This window comes from Astyanax mexicanus, chromosome 3 (assembly GCF_023375975.1).
Source record: "Astyanax mexicanus isolate ESR-SI-001 chromosome 3, AstMex3_surface, whole genome shotgun sequence".
NCBI lineage: Eukaryota > Metazoa > Chordata > Actinopteri > Characiformes > Acestrorhamphidae > Astyanax > Astyanax mexicanus.
In genome coordinates, this window is record NC_064410.1 from 43,318,941 (window position 1) to 43,341,264 (window position 22,324).

The 22,324-nt window shown below is 36.3% G+C and overlaps 1 protein-coding gene across 2 annotated transcripts in view; it reads right to left on the reverse strand.

The window, feature by feature from the left end:
• The window catches only part of fam91a1 (family with sequence similarity 91 member A1), a 39,895-nt gene extending 17,994 nt beyond the window's left edge, over positions 1 to 21,901 (reverse strand). The window contains exons 1-11 of one of the 2 annotated variants that reach the window (XM_015605829.3): positions 21,597 to 21,901; positions 18,510 to 18,594; positions 16,090 to 16,241; positions 11,545 to 11,602; positions 8,116 to 8,183; positions 7,751 to 7,864; positions 4,822 to 4,912; positions 3,880 to 3,942; positions 3,444 to 3,550; positions 2,030 to 2,068; positions 708 to 820 (exon numbers count right to left, since the gene is read on the reverse strand). In XM_015605829.3, the coding sequence (XP_015461315.1) occupies positions 708 to 820; positions 2,030 to 2,068; positions 3,444 to 3,550; positions 3,880 to 3,942; positions 4,822 to 4,912; positions 7,751 to 7,864; positions 8,116 to 8,183; positions 11,545 to 11,602; positions 16,090 to 16,241; positions 18,510 to 18,594; positions 21,597 to 21,668 (962 nt within the window). In that variant the 5' untranslated portion in view covers positions 21,669 to 21,901. The remainder of the gene's footprint in view (positions 1 to 707; positions 821 to 2,029; positions 2,069 to 3,443; positions 3,551 to 3,879; positions 3,943 to 4,821; positions 4,913 to 7,750; positions 7,865 to 8,115; positions 8,184 to 11,544; positions 11,603 to 16,089; positions 16,242 to 18,509; positions 18,595 to 21,596) is intronic. The other variant, XM_007249357.4, reaches the window with a different exon arrangement.
• Between the last annotated feature and the right edge of the window lie 423 nt (positions 21,902 to 22,324).

Consider the following 22,324-nt stretch of genomic DNA (forward strand, 5'->3'; position numbering starts at 1 on the left):
TAAAAAAAAAAACACGTGTTAGGATAACACTTAACATTACAGGTAGAAATCTCACTTTCCACTTCAAAATTATACACACATTCTCTTTTGGGGAAAGGTCAGTAGGCAGAACTGTAGGCAGGCCAGTACTGTACTTGGACCCTCTTTTTTCCATAGCCATGCTTTTGTAATGTGTGCAGCATTTGGTTTTGCATCGTCTTGTTGATAAATGCATGTCCGTCCCTGAAAAAGACATTGTGCCTCTGCCCATTTATGCAGTGAAATTCCTTACAATTTCTTAAACGGTGTAAAGATATTATGCACTGTAGCACGAGAAACATGCAAATGCATTCTTTGTGGAGCACTGTTTTTAAACCTTTCAATAATTTCCACACATTTGTTACAAACTGGAGATACCAAATCCTGATTATAATTACCTGTTGACATCACCTATCTGAGATCACATCATTTTTTATGGGGTTTTTTTTTTTACCTCATTACTAGCCCTAAACTTTCCCCATTTAAACTTATTTTGGAATGTGCAGCAAATCAGAAATGCAGAAACAGACATACATTAATGCATGACATGAAGTTGACTAGACAGAATGTTTTTCGAATTGCATTTTCCATACTTTTTATGATTTTGGTTTGAAAAAGGTGATTTGCAGAAAGATCTCGCAGAACAAATTAAGGCTCTACAACATCATGATCCAGACTGGTTGACATACTTTAGCTTGTTGACTGAAGGGGCGCTCTTCCATGAAGGGTGCAGCTGGTCTGGGCTGATCACCTGACCTTTCTTTATGGCGAATCCAAGCCGGCAATACATAGAGACTGCGTTCTGCATGTAGGACAGACACACAAATAGCCTTACAGCTCAGACAGATGCTGATTCTGTCTTATAATAGCACAGAAATCGTCATCTGATCAATCAGTATTTCAAAGAGAACCCATTTAATCATGTAAATACAATCAGTTACCATCACATTTCATCATTTTATCATTTCGTCATGCCAGTGAAGGACAATGATATCGTTGCTCAGCACACTCTGGCAGAAAATAACAATTTTAGAACTTCTCTCAAGCTCCTGTACAGCAGAGAGCAGCAATCAGGAGCCCGCGGCTCCGAAATGACGCCAGGAGAGGAGGAATGTGAGCGAAAATTGGGGAACATTCACACATGGAGATACAATTGTGTTGGCCCCTCCGACAGATAAAACAGAGCTGGGGAAAAGTAGGTCAGGCTAGATGGGATTCAGGCACCAATTCAGTTCAAGACGGTTTTCTCTGTCTGTGGCCGTGCTATGAGGGGCGCTGGATATGACCTGACAAAGCCTGTGGTTCAATTTCTATACGATTTACATATACCTCATGCCCAGGCTGCATATATTGCAAACATCCTGCCAATTTGGGATGTTTCTAAAGTAGGCTCTGCATCGCATTTGTGAAGGGATGTGGTGTTTTTGGCACACTGACTCACACACACACACTCATACATACACACTCATACACAGCGATATTTATTCACTCGTATCCATCGCCATCAACTGAACTGAATAAATGGATTCAGACTAATGGGATTAGATGACTGGAGGGGAATGAGCATGTTGTATTCTATCCGTCTCAGGAAAAAAAATATCAAGATGTAATGGAAAAGATTATTGACAGCCTCGGGTAAAAATAAATTCCCTGGTAAAGATCAGGTCCTTTGGGCCTCTTTGAATTTGGTTTTTAAATGAAAAAGAACTGGGTGACGTACCAAAACAAACTTGCTTTCCACTGGGTCTGATGAAACAGCTACAAAGAAAATGTGTTTTTCATCCTATTTAGAGTGAATGAAGTGAAGCTGTCCTCATTCTGCACAGCCCACACCACAGCCTCAAAGACTGGCTTATTCTGCGCCCATTAAAAGCGCATTGAGTTTGGAAAATTGCCGCTTCATTCTGTCAGCAGCAATAATGGAAATACTGCAGAGTTTGCCTTTCCCGCTCGTCCACAATGGCATCATTTTAAATCCAGCATACCATGAAAACAGCATCAGAATACATACCTTCACTAGGCCCAAGTCGATCTCCAGGACATTAGCCAGCTGGTGATACAGATTACAAAGAAAGAGTGAGTCAAAGGAGAATGATCTGAACAGCTCAATGAAATTAAGAGAGAAAGAGGAACATCAATAAGAATTAACAAAAATGCTTCAAATGATCCCATATTGGCCTTTTAAGGCATTTTCAAACTTGCACTTTTTAAATGTCTTGCCAAATCAGATTCTGGATTACTGTTTTACCCTTTGTGCAATTCATTCATCTTGGTCCAATCCAAATGTACTCTGGGGCTGTGATTTGACCCCTATCTGACATAGTTTTCGGTATACTCCACATTTTTTAAGATAAATAGATTTTGAATGTGCAGTTTAATCTGGTTTAATGTTCAAATAATTACTACAGCTATAACCATAAAAATATCATCTCTGCCATTGCTCAATAGCCATGTTTACATGTAGCCTGATAATAATCTGTTCATCTGTTAATAATAAAACTGAATGAGGTGGGTATTCCTTTAAAAATTCTTTAAATAAAAGGACAATAATAGCCATGTAAAAATACAAATATCCTATTACATTCCCATTCATTTAAATGGAATTGCAATCTTTGCAGGGGTACATATCAACAGCAAGGCACATTATTACAGGAACAGGCACTTATAGAGTACATAGCCACTACAGTCTGCACAGAATTCTCTGTCTGGTCACTTTAACAGTGCCTCTCTGCTTGAGGTGCTTGTCTGTCAACAATGCAGGACACAAAGAAACAATTGTGCAATTGTGAAGATTTGAATTATTTATGTAGATAATTTTTTTAGTAAAATATTTTTGAACACTTGGTTTTAAAATGTTTTTTTTAACCTAAATAATTCTGTAAAGAAGTTAAAACAGTTCTTCTTATTCTTATTTATGGTCTAATTACAATGACATCCAAGCACACACATTACCACTTTTTTTATTTATTTATTATTATTATTTTTTTTTACACAATATTGCCAAAAGTATATACTCTGTTGCCTTCTACTTGGTGATGTAAGGCAGAGTTGGAGCTTCTCAGCCATGGAAACCCATTCCATGAAAATGGGTGAGCGACTGCACTCTAATATTTTTAGGGGATTTAACTGTTTAATTTTGCTATACCAGTTACCGGAGAAAAAAAGAGTTTGTGGTAGCTGCTGTGCACTATAGGCTGAAAACCATCCTGTCTTTGCATACTGAGTGGTAGACATAGACATGCCCCTCGAGACACGAGGAGCTGGTGAACAAAGCGGACATAGAATGTCATTGCGATACGCTCTGCACGAAGAAGATAATCTTTTATCAAGTCAAAAAGAAACCAAATCAAGGGGGAAAACACTCCAAGATAATTGACTGAAACAAACTACAGGTGTGAAAATGTCCTTCAAATTTGAACATGTACCTCAGAGACTGTAGTCTGCTCATCGATGGACACAAAGATTTTGTACAAGAGTGTCTCGAAATAATCGCCCTGGACCCGGTTCATCACAAAGCCCTCCAGAGGTGGCACTGTGAATAGATCAGAACACAACATATGTTCCTGGTGTATCTCCTGGGCAGCTCAATGCTATTTGGAGCTCCAGTGTTGTCTGTGTCATTGCCCATTGCTCCAAATGGATCTGTGATTATCCCATTTTCCTCAATGAATGACCTGCCACCCACAGACGCTATTACACACAACCTACACAAGCATGTGGCTAAGAGAACCACCGCAAGGCCAGAATGTGCTAAAGCCTTTTAAAAGGATGACATAGTGTAAACAGTGGATAAGTCTAATTCAGTACATCAGTGGAAAGGTGTAAAAATAAAATAGATTATTTTAGCTGGTTGCTACTTACCTGATATACAGCTGTCGTCAGATATGGGCACATCAAGATATATATAGCCCCTGTTGTACAGACCTTTATGAAAAGAAAAGAAAGAAAAGTGAAATCTGCTGTACTGTCTTTTATTCAATAAAGAGAATGTTATTAAGGAAATATATATTATAATGAATATAAATAAAATAGACCTGTATTAGAGAAAGAATGCACTACTACTACTACTACTACTACTACTACTACCACCACTAATAATAATAATAATAATAATAATAATTTTCCAAGCAGGTTGCCATGCAGACTGTTATTTGAATAATTAATACACTGTACTTCTGTGAAAATGTGTAATTGATATAATTAGGTGTATTTGTTTTGTATACCCTGCCAATTCAAACTGGTCAAACTGGTTTAGCTGGTTAACAAGAATAGTTTTTTTACCAGCAGGAGTGTGTATTTTGTCTGCAAGCATCATTAACCCAACCAATCTAAACAACCAGTATGACCCAGATTGACCATATTGGCTGACCAGCATGAGCATCACCAGCATCTGATCTGATACCAGCAAAAGTTTGACTTGATATCCACCCACACATTAATCCACCTAAATTCACCGGTGTGTTTTCATGTGTTGAATATTCTAAAATCAGTATTACAAACAGTATTAATGCTAAGATTATTATTCACCAGTTTTCATGTTGTGTATTCAGAGCATAAGATAGAACAGATTGTGGGCAGCAAACACACATTTAGAGTCTTTCTATTCTTAACACTGAATATCTACAGCAGTTCTATTAGTCTGTTCTATAAGCCTTCATCACTATTCAGCCTGCACAATGGCTCTAATGGCACCTGTCTGCAGCACACAGCAATGAGATGTCTCATTATTTCTAACTGTTTTTCATTTAGCCGGATTCCTGTCAGAGCAAGCTCGGCGTCCTCCTGAGCGGATATGACACTCACTGAGAACCACATTGTACTCCATCGATCCAGCCAGCTGGGGTCCAGAATCTATCATCTTATCAATTGCCCTCTTCTCTGCTGGGGAACAAATCTGCAATCATCCAGCACAATGACACTCAGACACACTTCAACACAAACATCGATTCAACCACAAAGTCTCACATTAGCTTCTGTTCTGGGCTGCTTTGATTTGCACGGATATTTACACATAGGAAAACTGATCAGCTGCTGTTTAAAAATGGGAAATGTATTTCATATGAATAAATTCATTGATTAATTTTTTGCTGATGTTAATGTGACAATAAAACAGGATAAATCAGCTGTCTGATCTATAAAGTATGAAGCTCAAAATCTGTGCAATGCTTTGCAAATAATTTGATTAAAGGTATTTCATTATGTCCAGTTACACAGTACATACATTTAAATGTATTTTACATTCTAGACTAGGGGTGGGCAATATTACATCGTATACAATATATCGTGACACAGAAATATCATGATATTAAAAATCCATATCGTGATAATAGGGATGGTTTGTCTTAAAAGTCGTCTACTATTTACTGTGAAGCTTTAAGTGTATTTATTGTATAATTGTTTTAGTTTATAGTTTTTGTTTGCAGTTTATATGCATGAAAATTTACTGCAATATTTTTTGCTGCATTATATTATTTTATGCTTTATTATTTATTTTGGCACATTATGATTATACTGTTATGCTATTATACTATATTCCTGAAATTAATTAATTATTTTTCTGTTTTCCTATATTGCCAAGTATATTGTTATCGCAAAAATACCCTGAAATATCGTGATATTATTTTAGAGCCATATCGCCCACCCCTATTCTAGACAACAACAGCATTTTCAGAATTTCCTTCTGGAATCAATTAAGTATCTATGTGTCTGTTTGTCTGTCTGTCTATTTCTCAAGCTAATATAATCAATAACATTAGTTAAAAAAGGAACAGATAATATTTATAGTATGTGTTTATTCCATAATTATTTTTAAAATACTGAAGAAACATTTAGTATAACCAAAATGCTAATTCTGAATTAATTATGAACACTAACTCATACACTGTAACAGTGTTATATTGGGGTTACAAATGCAATTTAGACTTTAGGGCTAACTCTGGTTCATTTACAGTACTTTGTTGTGTTAATTAATGAGCATTGTCCTCATTTTTGAGGTAAGACTGTTCTGCTGAAAAAGCCACTTTCTTTGTTTGTTTTTTTTTCTTTTTTATGTCATGATGTTGGCTTTGATAATTCATGTTTAACTGAATCCATTCTTTTTTATACCTGTAAAATGTTCATATGTGCTACTAGCTGCAAGACAAGACCCAGCGCGATTTAACCACACCCCTGTGGAACTATTTCCAAAATGCATTCATTTTGTTTAGATATTCTTTAAAAAACATAAGTATATTCTGTTTATTTGTCTATTAATTCTGTATATCTGTTAATCATTTTTTTATTAATTGTCTGAAATGGGTTATTATTTTCTTTTAGCCTTGGGCTGCTGATTGCTCTAACAAGGTTTAAGTAGACACACGTATTTGCAAAGCTTTGGAATGTGCATCACCTGGCCTTTCCCAGTGATTACTGTGAGCAATCCAAAGCTCTAACAAGCTAACTATTGGTAATTTCTGAGACACTGGTAAAAGTTATGGGCTTTTACCCTCAATAGAGGGGTTTGATTGGCCTGTCTAGCAATCCTATAAGCAGTTCTCACTCTAACTTCCTTGGTCCTCCAGTTCTCAACTTGTCCTCCACAGTTTTTATTAGGGGTAGGAATTACAGAGCATTTTATGATATAATACTATAACGATATGTTTTCCACAATAATAAGATCACAATACAACCAGGAATAAGCTTCAGGAAGTATGGATATATTGGTGTCAGGTTAACAGAATTTGACAACCAATATTCTTCTCCACAGGTTTACCCTATTCATTTGTTTAGTGCCACCATGTGGAGTAAAGAAGCAGTATCCCTAGTTTCTATTAACTGCCACTTCCTAATTTCATTATTAACTGAGAAAACATCTACTTGAAAATACTTTAGCACCTTTTTATAGCTGATAGCTGCTAAGGAGTTATCACTATTTACAAAGCTTTGATATTGGCATCACCTTGCCTCTTGCAGAAGATGAGCCTAACAGGCTATGGCCAGGATTTTTTGTCAATTTTCTGCCTGAAATTACACCGCTAAATCTTGAGGATTTCTATTCAAGCATCACCTTAAAAACTTTCATGTTTGATAAGCAACGTGACTGAAAATCATAACTGTAAATGTAATAGAAAGTATCGAAAAATAGTCTGTAATAGTAATCTGCTAATGTCAAAATATAATGAATAAAATCATAAAATTGGCTTAAAATAAAAACAAATCCTAAATACAAAATCAACCAGTTCATGGCCTCCAAAACTTTAGTTTCGTTATGTTTGTCTAGTTTTTCATGTCTATTTTCAAACATGCAGAATTTGGGATGATTCCTGTTACTGATTTGAAATTATTAAGTGGAGTAGAGAGAATCCAGGCAGCTTCTTTAAGTGTCCTGCAGGTATTTTTTAAAGCCCTCAAAATTTCTGAATGTAAATAACTTATTTTACTGCAGAGAATAATGGTTTTGTATCACCTACACTTGTAGCCCGTATACGGGTCCAGGTATGTTAATAGGTTAAGTTCTGAGACACTGGTAAAAGTTATTTGAGAGCTGGGGGTCTCATCTGGGTATGTTTTGCATGGTTCCCCTTTTTCTTTTTCTTAACTTTATGCCTTTCGAAGATTAGTTGATCTTTTGCTAACAGAATTATTTGGTAAAATGTGTACCACAATTTTGTACACACATTATAGCATTCTGTGTGAGCTAACACAATTAAATATTAAACATACAGAACTAAGTTTGTTTGTTACTAGGACTTACCCTGATGTCATCCTCAGTGATGTAGCCAGTCTGTGCTACCCACCAGGGCTCCACTGAGATCTCCACTGGCTTGGCTGGCAGAAGATCCCTTGCTGATTTTCTGCGGAAGAATTTCTGGTCGGAGACAGATGCTGCTTAGGCAACAGTGTGAGAAATTCATTATGTGTACAAGGCATGACTCTCTGAGGACAGCTTCACTTGATCTACAGTGGGGTCCCTTGAAAACAGCCAGATTTGAGGACCATCTGATGATCGTGCTCAGAATCCTCAGAGAGCTTCTAGAGACTTTATTAACATAGCTGCAAAAACATGAAAGACCAGCCACACAGACTGAGGACATCAAAGCTTGCTCTTTTTTTTCTTACTTTGGACGATCTGCACTGGTTCATCAGGTCAATGTACTGGTTCCTTCCAATGCCAAGAAGCCTCAGACCTAGCAGGGGTACACAGATGCATTCATAAGCGTGTGGCTGGACAGCAGTGTCTTCAGGACAAGTCAGAACCTGAAGGCTGCATTATAGTGACAGAGCGACACTGACTCTGCTGGATCTACAGAGGCAGAGCTTAGGGATGTATTTCTGCAGCAGCAGTCGGTGGTCCTTTTAGTGCTGAGTGGAAGCAAGAGGAAAAACTCAGAAACACAATCATTCACTCATCCTGATTCCCCATTCCTCAACCCCAGCAGAAAGCTTCTTTTCCACACATACACACAACCCTGTTATCACAGAAGAGGGACAGGAATAACAGCTATATTCTAGGATCAGTGGCAGCAGCTGTGGCGCAAACTCAGCAGGGAAGGAAGTGCACACCTTCAGAGTGAGGGATTAGATGAGACCCAGGAAGAACCAGACAGCTAACCATCTCAAAGGTCGTGACCTCCCAGCTCGCTATGAGTGGTACAAGTGGATCAGACACAGCAGTGCTGCTGGAGTTTTTAAACACTGTGTCCACTCACTGTCCACTCTATTAATATCAGTAATGTATGTAAACATTTTTTTCATTATTATCTGCATTTTCCGTACTGTTTATTGTAGAACAATAAGATATACAACCCCTGGCAAAAAGTATGGAATCACCAGTCTTGGATGAGCACTCCTTCAGACATTTCATTCTGTAAAACAAACTCTGATCAAAAACATGATACAATAATAAGGTCATTCCAAAGTGCAACTTGTTGGCTTTCAGGAACACTCAAAGAAATGAAGAAAAAACATTGTGGAAGTCAGTGAATGTTACTTTTATTGACCAACCACAGGGAAAAAAATATGGAATCACTCAATTCTAAGGAAAAAAGTATGGAATCACTCAAATTGAAGGTAGAAAATAAGGACACACCCAGTCAATTTCCTTTCCCTAAATGGACACCTGCCTCAGATTAGATCTGCTCGTTAGTCTGCAGTTAAAAACACCTGCAGTCATGACACCTTGGAGGGCTGCTGGACGAATTAGAGTGGCAAGAACCATGGCTCCAACAAGAGAAATGTCTCTTGAAACAAAAGAGAGGATTGTGAAACTTCTTGAAGAAGGTAACTCTTCACGCATGGTTGCTAAAGATGTGGGCTGTTCACAGTCAGCTGTATCCAAGATATGGACCAAATACAAACAGCATGGAATGGTTGTTAAAGCCAAGCGTACTGGTAGACCGAGAAAGACATCAAAGCGTCAAGACAAGGCCATTTGTCTTGAAAACCGAAAAAGTACAACTAAACAGATAAAGCATAAATGGGAAGAAGCTGGAGCCAATGTATGTGACCGAAACGTAAGAAATCGCCTAAAGGAAATGGGATTTCAATAAAGGAAAGCTAAAAGAAAACCATCATTGACACCTAAACATAAAAGAACAAGACTGCAGTGGGCTAAGGAGAGGCAATCATGGACTGTGGATGACTGGATGAAAGTTATCTTCAGTGATGAGTCAAGAATCTGCATTGGACAAGGTGATGATGCTGGAACTTTTGTTTGGTGCCGTTCAAGTGAGATTTATGAAGAGGCCTGCCTGAAGAAAACAACCAAATTTCCACAGTCCTTGATGATATGGGGCTGCATGTCAGGCAAAGGCACTGGGGAGATGACTGTGGTTAATTCTTCTATCAATGCACAAGTTTACATTGACATTTTGGACAGTTTTCTCATCCCTTCAATTGAACAGATGTTTGGAGATAATGAAATAATTTTCCAAGATGACAATGCATTGTGCCATAGGGCAAAAACAGTGAAGGCATTCCTTGGAGAAAGACACATTCAGTCGATGTCATGGCCTGCAAATAGTCCAGATCTCAACCCAATTGAAAACCTGTGGTGGAAATTGAAAAAAATGGTCCACAAGAAGGCTCCGACCTGCAAAGCTGATCTGGCAACTGCTATCAAAGAGAGTTGGCACCAAATTGATGCAGAATATTGTTTGTCACTCATCAAGTCCATGCCTCAGAGACTGAAAGCCGTTATAAAAGCCAAAGGTGGTGCAACTAAATACTAGTGATGTATTTTGAATCATCTTTTGTTTATCTGTTTTTCATGATTCCATACTTTTTTCCTCAGAATTGAGTGATTCCATATTTTTTTCCCTGTGGTTGGTCAATAAAAGTAACATTCACTGACTTCCACAATGTTTTTTCTTCATTTCTTTGAGTGTTCCTGAAAGCCAACAAGTTGCACTTTGGAATGACCTTATTATTATATCATGTTTTTGATCAGAGTTTGTTTTACAGAATGAAATGTCTGAAGGAGTGCTCATCCAAGACTGGTGATTCCATACTTTTTGCCAGGGGTTGTATATGTAACTGCTAAAAGCATTTACCTGAATATAAAATTATGATTTAGATTAGATCATATGCACAAACTAGCATACATACTGTAGTGGGAGGAACGCAGAGCTGCCAAATTAACCCTTAATGTGTCCCAGCTCTGCCGTCCGGTCAAGTGATTCGGACTCTCCTCAGACTGAGATCACAATATTTAATTAAGCAACAACAATGCTTTAGAGTAGTTCTCCTAAACTCAATAAATTTACATGACTTTTTCATGATTGTCTCATTAATCTAATTAATCAAATTATTGTTCTAAGGCAATTGTACAACAAAACAATAGAACCTGTCAAAGTGCAAAATCTTAAGAAGCATGTAATTCTGTATGAAAACCTATAAAGAACTATTTTATACAATAAAATATAAGAAGGTTATTTTGTACCTTGTTCAATACAAAAAGCTGCTTGTTTTTCTTAACAGATTAATACAAAAAAAATTATATTATTATTGGTATAGAAAATTGATATAAAAAATTGCTTTTGATTTTCCATATATAAGCCACTAAATTTATTGCTTCTTGGACCACTTTTGGTAGTTACTGACCACTGCATAAATAAAACAAACCATGTAGAAAGTGATATTGATTATCTCCATTAAAGTACATAGAAGTATTTAATAAGGACTGTGCTGGACTATGCTGATTTTGGATGTCTGCATTAAGTCTGCACTGTAAATATAATACTGTATTGTATTATTGATTTCTAACTAAATATAGAGATCTATGATACTGAAAACAATTGTAAAATGGTAATCCATAATAAATGGCTCAGCTCTAAAGGAAGCGCAGTAGTAATTTGTAAGATACAGTATGTAATGTATCCATTAAGCAGAGCTATTTTAGTGAGTGTTACAGTTTACTGTGTGCATGCTGGCAGGCAGTAGCCTGTGGATAGTGGCCAGGCTAGTGTGCATGAGAGGTCAGTGATAACATTTAATAACCTTCAGGCCTGCACTGAGAATCTAACAGGATAAAACAGATACAGAACTTACAGTCAGCAGCAGTGAAGTTGGGTAAGGAGTCATAACTCTTCTCACAGTTCATGATGTCCTGAGAACAGGAAGAAAAGAGAGACAGTTCAGAACACGGTGCCAACAGTTGTGATTCAGGTGCAAAGAGTGAACAGGGAAGTGATGGACAACATCTCCCTCCACTGATCATGAGGTGCTATTTCAAAAGCACTGCATTTTATAGAAATATTTAATCTTTCAGAAAAAAATGAAGCTGCTTTCAACCTGAAGTGCTGCATTCAGAGGATGAATTATACTTCCAGCTCATATTTCCATGAAATTGTCTGCTTTTGACTAAAAGCATCAGACTTTGCAATTTTAAAGCAAAATAAAGTCATCAATTCAATCAAAACATTCATTTTAACAGAATGATCTCCGGTCAGCAAATGTTCTTATTATGGGAGCACTGCATATCGTCTCTGTCCAATGAAAAACACGTATCTCCAAAACAGCAACTTTACAGGAGAGAGAAAAAAACCTTCTAAACTTTTAATGGAAGTTTCAAACTGTCAGATTGGCTTTTTGTGGATAGAAGTTCTGACATATCTTCTAAAGTAGAAATCTATAATTAGTATGAAATCTGGGACAGTTCTGGGAGATTAACTGAATTATTCTGATTAATCAAATTTATTATTGTTTAAAGCATATTAGAGATTGTACTTCCTAACAAATAGAACCCGCTAGATGGCATCTCAATAGGCTTGTGCTTCTATACAAAAACTTGTAAAGAATTATTTTATGAGGCATATTTTTTTATATTTTACTCATTTTCTTAACAGGAATATAAGGAGGTTATTTTTGTACCAAGAGTTGCTTGTTTACTTACTAAAAAAATGCTAAATTTTATATTTTAGTTGTTACTCCCTTGAAAATAAATGTTAAAGAAACAGTAGTCTGCATATTTGATCGCTCTTAATTATTGTGTTTCTTACTATTTTGCCAAATCTAAAAAAAAATATTTAAAATGTTCAATTGTTATGTAGGAAGTAAAAAAAAAAAATCATAATCAAGAATCAATCAAAGGAATCAAAAACTGCAGCAAACACAGTGTTCTTTATTTTATATCAGCAAAAAAAGAATTACTATATAGAGCCAAAGTAATCTGCAACAAATGTAAAACAAATTAAAGTTCACTACTACCACCTTTTCATGATACAAATAGATAAATATAGACAAATAAGATATGGTATTTTTTCCAGCTTTGCTTAACAATATGTATGATCAAAAAAATCAACCAGCACTTCACTTCCACACTGGCTATATTTACATGAGAAAGTGAAACTACAGCTTCCCTAGTCTGCCAACTGTTTAAATAAAAATGTTGTAATTTATGGAAGTTGTGGTTGGACCAAATAATTAAGTTCATTAATTCCATTACACAACTAAACTGTGTATACAAGTATTAGTGAACTTGATAGCTCATGTACATTTTTGTATTATATGATGAATATAACCGATATTAATATATTATGTTCTTTAGTTCATTAAACACTGCAATCACACTGCTGTTCTTTATGTGATGTTTAAACCCATTTCACCAACTCAACTATCAATGTGGTTTTGCCCCAAAAAAATACATATTAGCCATCAGGTATTTTAGAACTCCACATATACAATACACAACAGCTTAACATGCTGAGATATGTCAGGACATTTAATTATTCAATGAACTTAATGCACTAAATATGCATAGAGATATACATAAAGAATTATAAAGATTACTACTAAGTCATTCAAACTATGACGAAAAACATAAGGAATTATTTAGTAAACAGAAAAGTGTCAAACAAACCAGAATACAATTTATATTTTAGATTCTTCAAAGTAGGCTTGTCTTGCTTAGATGAGAGTTTTGCACATCTTGGCTGGATTTTCTCAGTCAGCTTTATCAGAGAGTTACCTGAAACAGCTTTCAGTTAACAGCTGTGCTGAACTTGTCAAGAGTTTATTATTTGAATTTCTTGCCTCTTAATGTATTCGAGAGCATCAGTTGTAAAGTTGTAAAGAGGTAGAGTTGGTGTACAGTGAATAGCCGTATTTGAGTAATGTTCTAATCCATATTATGGCAAGAACTATTCAACTATTCAAGTAAAGAAAAAATGACTTCAAGAAATGAAGGTGAGTCAATCTTAACATTTGCAAGAACTGTAAAAGTATCCTCAAGTGCAGTCGCAAAGACCATAAAACGCTATGATGAAACTGACTCAGTTTTACTGAAAAGAGGATCCGGCTCAGTTTTACAGAAAGTGAGCAGCTGGTGGAGCAATGGAGACTTCAGAAGGGGAACTCAGACCTCAGTTGCTCATTTACCCATAGTAAAACCAAAGAAACGAAGGAGTGAAGTTTCTGAATAAGTGCGCTCTTTCTCCCTCTGATTGAACATAACCTGGATTCGGATTCATGCGCCCTAAAAGAAGACCATATCGCACCCAGCCCAATTTAAAATGATTCTTGTGCTTGGTGCAATAACCCATTCTCACCAGAGAGGGCCCTTAATCCCAAAACTTACGAACAGCAGCTTTAAATTAACATACACAAAATCTGAATGTAGTTTTTTTTTTTTTATTTATTGGTCTTCTTGTGTTTTAACAAATATTCAGGTGCCCTAAAATGTTTGCTGTAGAGTACTGTACTGTTTTACTGCTTAGGCAATGGACATGTAAACAAATTAGCAGTTTAGCTTGGTGCTCCAAAAACTCATAATTTATTTCAAAAATATATTTTTTGGCCAGCCACCACCCCTCTTTTCAACAGAAAACAGAATCATGAACTTATGTGCAATTTTACCTATTGATTTTGCTACAGTTTTTCTTGTGTTGGATTCAATGGATTCAACACAACTTAAGGTTTTGCCCTACTTTACAGCATCTACCTGCATATTACCTCAGAACCACGGTGGAATAAACAGTAGAACACTATAAGAAAACATAAAGCCACAGCAGATCCTAGATCAGCAATACCTGCACAAAGGCTGCTGGTGCAGTTTTTGCTGGTGGAGCGAGGACACGCTCCTTCTGATGACTCACATGGATCACATGTCTTGAGTTCAAAGTCTAGCACTGCAGCTGCAGCAGTTAAAGCCATACAGCAGCTAATCTACTGAAGCACAGCACGCCTGTTCTACTGCCGCTCTGTTCTGTAGGTAACAATGTAACTGTGTGTGGATTTACAGCTGAGTCACATGAAGCGAATCAAACAGACCACCACAAAACACTTCACACTTAAAGCACTGAAGCAGCCTGACTGCTGTGTGTATACACCGAGGACTGTCTCCATCATCGCAGGAAAAAATGAATAAACCAACAGCACTCAGACTGACAACTATGTGGCCAGCCCAAGGCAGCCATATGCTGTGATAGATCTCAATTCACAGTGTTGATGATGACTCGAGACAGTGGTGTGTGTGTGTGTGTGTGTGTGACAGATAGAGAGGAAGAAAAAGAAAGAGAGAGCAAATGTGCGTGTGTGGGAGGTAGAGTTCTGTCACTGTAGTATAAGACAATTCAGCGACAGTATAAATAAATATTAGTCTAGTATTTGAATATTGCAAGTGTGGTCCAAATTCTATTAAAGTCTACTGGTTACTTTCCTGAAGTTACGCAATAGTCATGTTTCTATGCTCAAGTTATTGCCTAAACAATACATGAGGGTTGTGCAATATCCTCAAGGTTTCCGAAACTGAGATTTTCACACAAATACAAAATAATAGCAATGCAGACACCTTTCAAAACTCAACACATATTATTATTATAAGCACTGCAGCAACAGATATGTTTAAAAAACATTACACTATAAAAATCTACAGCTCTGGAAAAAAATAAGAGACCTCTGGAATACAATCAAGAGGAAGATGGATGATCACAAGCCATCAAACCAAACTGAACTGCTTGATTTTTTGCACCAGGAGTGGCATAATGTTATCCAAAAGCAGTGTGTAAGACTGGTGGACGAGAACATGCCAAGATGAATGAAAACTGTGATTAAAAACCAGGGTTATTCCACCAGATATTGATTTCAAAACTTTTAAAATGAATATGACTATGAACTTCTTTTCTTGGCATTATTTAAGGTCTGAAACTCATTTTTATTGTATCGATTATAGTCGAAAATCAGACTTTTTGTGGAAAAATCAAAGATTTATTTTTTAGGCCATAATTTCCCAGCAGCAGAGATCAAGGACCATGTTTTTTGAAACATTGAGCTAGATCAAATCAAGACAATCAAATCGGAGCAAAAAGATTATTGGAGCATTAAAGATCATTTATAAAATATCCAACCAGAATTCTGCCAGAAACCACTTGACATATCTGGATAAGGTTTAACTTGCTTTAGGTATTATTTTTACCATGTGTTGATTTAAGACCAAATATTTACACTCTTACACTTTTTCTGCCCCAGAAAAAGAACAGTTTAAAGAAATCAATGAATAGCCCATATTGCAATCACATCCACAGCGAGTACATGCAAACATTCAAACATGAATTTACATAAAACACTTCACATAGAGGAGTAAACAGCTTACTGTACCTCCATGATGCTGATGTAGTAAGAGAAAGGAGTGACTCGCAGTCCTTTAACCATGATGTCAGATAGATGGTAAGGATACAGCATGAGGTGCTCTCGGCTGTACTTCAACAGCTCCTCATAATACTTCCGCTCATCCTTCTTCACGTGCCTGACTGTGAAGGGAAATGTACAGTGTTTTAAATGATCATTTAAATGCAGCTTGCCTCATTGAACTTAAATCTACACACGTATATTAACATTTGTTTGACAGCTCTTTTCAATGGTCTGGATTTCTGCATAAATATAATTTGATTTCCTTCAGGGTCACAATAAATAAAGAAAGTCTTTAGCATTGTTTTGCCAAAGATTTAAATGATTACAAGCAAGATTTGTGAGCAAATAAATAATAATATAATAAAATATGCATAATTTAAGTTAGTTATGTACTTCTGCAATAAATGAACTTCCAATCCACATGACCTATTAATGTAATCTACGAAATCTGTAGCAGTTTTCACATATGAAGTCGGTAAATGACTGCAGAACCATGTCTAGATATTATCTGGAGCTGCCCTTTCACAAAGGCAGTGACAGCTGGAGATTTTCCACATCAGACATGCTCTCTGTACCAGGGAGCTAGCAGGATAAAATCTGGGTAATGTCCAGTAAAACTGAATTAGACATTTGAGTTTATACAACTCAAAGCTTTAAGTCATTGTGCATGTATTTCTGGTAAAATTTCATGGAAATTTGTTGATTGTATATAATTTTAACAATAAAATCAGGCAAACACATTAAACATTGGGCAAAATACATTTTTTTAAATAGTGCTTAATTTAAGTTAAGTTAAATACAATGTCATATATAAGTTAAATAAATGTTTTTTCAAGATCTCTTGTTCCAGTTCAAAGATTGATTGGGCTGGTCCCGTCATTACATGTATACAAATATGTTCTTTGCTTCATTCTGGTGTAATATCTCATGGTAAAACCTGCTGAAGCTTAGAAGATTAGAAAAGTGCAGCAAAAGCAATTGTAACAACTTCTTCCTCTATCAGTCCACAATCTTCTGCCATATAGTTTACCAGTGGAAGTAATGAAATTCCTTACCACTCTAACTCTCCCTAGAATTATTCCTCCCCACAATTCCCATACAAGTAAACAATTGTCTGCATTTGACAAATTCACAATACTGTGTACTGAGAACACATAACTTAAATTGACTGCACAGACTTTACCAACACATTGTTATGCACATATTTTACACTTGGTACAGTTTCCACCTGAACTGTCTCTAGATTTATATTCTACTTGGTCTTGTAGTGTTGGAGGTTTCAGATTGTACACATAGCTGCATGTTTTTTCTTCATTTTTTAACAACTTTGAGCATATTCTTATCCCTTTAAACAAATTCTTAAATCTCTTTGTACTGTTTTTAAAAGTTTCTTTGACAAAATTTGAATTTGACTTTTTTATTATGTCAAAAAGCCACGATGAATGGACCAAAATAAATGGTTTGAAATAGACCAATAGAAACTATATGTATATATACATGTATATATAACTGTATATATATGTATATATAACTATGTATAATTTCTTTTTTTTATAAAAGTTGTTTTTGATATGTTTCTATTTATTCTGCAATATGTACTGCTAACATCACAGTCACCGATGATCAATCATGTTATAATACTAATGACACACTCAGCATATCCAAGTAAAAATATATTTACAGCTCTAGAAAAAAAAAATAAGAGACCACTTAAAAATGAGGAGTTTCCTTGATTTTACCGAAGATGGACAGATGATCACAAGCCATCAAACTAATCTGAACTGCTTGAATTTTTGCACCAGGAGTGGCATATCATTATCCAAAAGCAGTGTGTAAGACTGGTGGAGGAGAACATGCCAAGATGCTTGAAAAATAAAATGTGATTTAAAAACCAGGAATATTCCACCAAATATTGATTTCTAAACTCTTAAAACTTCATGAATATGAACTTGTTTTCTATGCATTATTGAGACAGCACAATCAGAAACTGAAGTGATCTCTTTTTTTTTCAGAACTTTATGTTCTTCTCATTAAGCAGCAAAAAATGAACACTGGTTTAAATTAGTCTCACATGACATTTTTGTATCCTGAAATGTAAATATTGTGCATGGCCACACCACGATGACAATGCTGAAACAATACACTGTACAGCCCTATTCCTCTACGTATAACCTTTATTTAATTTATTCACTAATGATAAAGGTAATATAAGCATTATTAATGGTTGTAACACTTTAAAACAATTGATCAGAAATCCTGAAGGTTTCCATTCAAATGTGTGTACACAAGCACACAACCAAACTCAAACACTCTAGCCCTAATTTGTAGGAGCTGACACTGACAATAAACCTCATCTACATGAGTTATGAATGTCATGTGAAACTTACCTAAGTTATTGCGGAATCGCAGCTGGTTTCTGATACTGTACAGGAGGACATGCTTGTCATACTCCCTCTGCGAGTTTCCCAGACTCTGCAAAAGGAACAGAAGAGCAATATTACGTAACACCAAATCTGGATGCAAGCATCCTGACAGTTCAGGAAGCACTGGTTTTCATTACAGCAACCTGAATGTACCTCTCCACTCTACATGTAGTTAAAACATGTGTTTTAAGCCAAAACTGAAAAAAATATTGTTAACTGTTGGTTAATAATAATTTTGCAGTTTTGGCTTAAACATATCATATCTCATGCAGAGATACTGACATTTAAATAGCTGTAATTTTAATATGGTACAAACCTGCAATATTGATAATTTCACACATTAGTGTACATTGTGTACTTCCGTCATTACTGAACCTAGAGCTGCTTGAATAACAGTAACACTGTTCTAATCCATATGACCTTTCAAACTGATTGATCAGTAGCCGTTTCAAATGTGAACTTTAGAAAATGTCTGATGCTTATTGCTGCTGTTGTAAACTCCATGGAACAATTTTGCAACAGCAAATCAAACAATAAACCACCATGACCATCTTGAAGATTTAAAGAACTGTGCAGAAATAATCTTAATTCCACTATTTCAGCAAGATGATAAAATTTGTAAATAAGTTCCATGTACAGTTGGGCAATATGACCATTTTTATTTATATTGTGATACATTTTCTTATTGTATCAACAACACTGACCCAACTGTTCATTTCTTCACAAAGACTGTAATTAGTACAGTTTAATTGGAGGATACTTTAAATTTAAATAATCACTTAGTACTCAGTAAGGAAGAGTTTCTGAATATATGTTTTTCAGACTCTTTTGGTTATTTTTGTTTTTTGACTGCAATCACATGTATCAGGATTATGGGTTGCACAACAAGTAATTTAACTAGCTAATACTCCTGATACCCTCCTGATACCCTCCTGATAGCCCATGTCAGCCCAACATAAGCATGTTGGCTGGGTAACTTCATTGATTTTGGATAATCATAAACTCGTCTGTATTGTTTATTTGTATTGTATATTCCACATATAACATATATAACAGTGAACAGTATTTTAAAACAGTATTTTAGCCAGACGTGCGATGACCAGTGCTTCAAATAACTGTGACTCCATATAAATAGTGTGGACTGCAGCAGGTGAAGAAAAATCTATATTTCTTAAACTATGATTATTTACAAATGTGTTTGCTTTAAAAGGGTATGAATGCTTTATTATGGTAACATATTATATGAGTGGCATTTAATGGTCTTGACTTACAATAATATAATTTATCACAATCAGGTCCCTGCAGCTTTTAAGCAAAGACTGTCATCAACATGGGTTTACACTAAATCTGACTGAATCATGAACACAGTAGCTAACCAGGGCCATGCCCGCTTGATACCCTCCTGATACTCTCCTAATCCATGTGAGCCCAACATGAGCATGTTGGCTGGGTAAGTAACCTAGCTAACTAGCTAACGAACACTGCCATTGCCTTCAGCTCACCAAAAGCTGGTCTGGAGACAGATTACAGGATAGTTATGCTGTTTATCAATGTCTGCTGTAGGCCTGTCACTGTAATTAAAAAGACATTACCTCGATAGATCAATACTTTATAACTGTGATATTGTCTATTGTGTTTATTTGTATGTTTGTTCACATAAAAACCAATGAACTGTATTTTAGCCAGCCACGCAATGAGCAATGCTTCAAAAACTGTTACTTTATACACACAGTGTAGACTGCAGTATTTTGACTGGCCTAGTTTGCTGTGACCAAAAAAAGCTCTCCATTAGTGATTCTCAAACTTTTTAGAACACGTACCACCAATGACCAAACTAAAAATTTGAAGTACCTACAAGCCATTTCACAGGAACACATGTAGTTACCATACACATGCTTATACACACTGTAAGCTAGACGTTTAATCCACACATATACATGTCCTCATATCTTTTGGCAGTTGTTCTTCACCTGTCTGTAACTTAGTTAGTATGGTAAATTGTTTGATTGATTATTGTTTCTGGTTAATACAGTATTTCTGCTGAGACATGTCAGAAGGATTTAGACAGAAGAAAACAACAAGAGTGTCAAGCAGTGAACTATACAGTGTCTACTACCTTTACCCCTATCCAAACGGGATTAGTTTCTCAAGGGCAATTTTCTCTTTTACAGGGGGTTCTCTGTGATTTTATTCCCGTCCGGAACGACCATGTATGTGTTTTTCTCAGATGTCCTCTAAGAATTACCTACTGTTTTTCGCTAAACTCCGTGCTCCTCCAGTGATTTTACTCCCGTCCGGGCTATATCTTGTGGCGTACCACAGGGTTTTACTGATGTTTTACTCTAGGGCCAATGACACTGATGTTATTAGTAATGATAAAACTGTAGTTCTGAGTGAAGGACTGAAGTGTTACAGGTTTACACAGATACAGGTTCTGTAAAGCAGTGGGTAATTAAAGCACTGAACACAAATGTACAAATGTAGTGTTAAGAAAATTACAGCTGGAAACATTTTTTTTTAGATTTCACAGTCTTTAATATTTTAATGCAAGCTGATTTTTTTTACTGAGGTCACCTAGTGTACCACATTGGGATGCCTCGAGCTCTGGGGTGCCTTGAGAACCACAGTTTGAGAATCACTGCTCTATATAAATAAAGGTGAAGGGAACTGAATGAATGAACGCATGAGTGAAAGCTTTAGCATCTTGGTTTGCTAGCTAGCTAAAGGGGAGGCACAGGGTTCCCTGCAGTTTCCCAGCTCTGACAGTCAATGTGTGTTTACACTAAATCTGACTGAATCGTCGATACAGTAGTGAGCTAACCAGCGCTTAATCAGTGATTTTAACTAAATAACTACATAACTACATATGCTCAGGATAGTGATGAGCAGAGGATTGAAATTGAAGAGGATGAAAATAATGATGATGAGGATGATAATGAGGGGGATGAGGAGGATGTTGCGGGTCAGACAACATGACAGCCCTGTAGAGAAGGAAACCCCCCAGTATTCGGCAGAGGGTGTGTGTTAAACGGGTCTTTAAAGCGGGTTTACCTGTTTGACATTAGCAGGCAGCTTATTCCAGGGGTAATTCTGTCTGATGTGAAATTCCACGTCCGTGTTCATTGCTGGACTGGGTTATGTAAAAGCCGCCGCGGGCTCTCGGGTGAGTCCGACACGACTGTACCCTCCCGACTCCTCTCTCTCTCTTCTCTCAGCGCCGCTCCGCTCGAGCGCTGCTTTAATACCCGTGTTTTAATGATACTGAACCGATAATGAAGCTAAATATCCACTTCCTTGTTGTATTTCCAAGCAGCCCTTCGTCACGCTCCTGGCCACGCTCGTCACTTCCGCTGTAGCGCGTGACGTAGCGCGTGAGGGTGTTCTGGTGAGGGACAGAGAGATGCAATGCTGGTTGATGAATGAGATATGTTGTCACTATTAACGTTTTGTTAAGCTTGTAAAACCTTTCTTGGTTGTATTTTTTATTATATTGGGTTTCCTTGTTTGTATTGTGATATTATGTGAAGATAAATAAAAAAAGATGCAGGCGTCTTTAGTATTTTTAAACAAACAGTGCAATAATAAACATTAACATATCAGAAATATGTTACACAACAAAAAACACATTTCTCCCAGAGGGAAGTTACTGGATGCGTTTTATTGGAGATAATGAATGGAGAAGAACTGTATAAATGACTAACAAGATAAAATAAATACATTTAAAAATCTTACAAAAGATATATGAATATTGATAATTCATTAATAATTCATGCTCATTT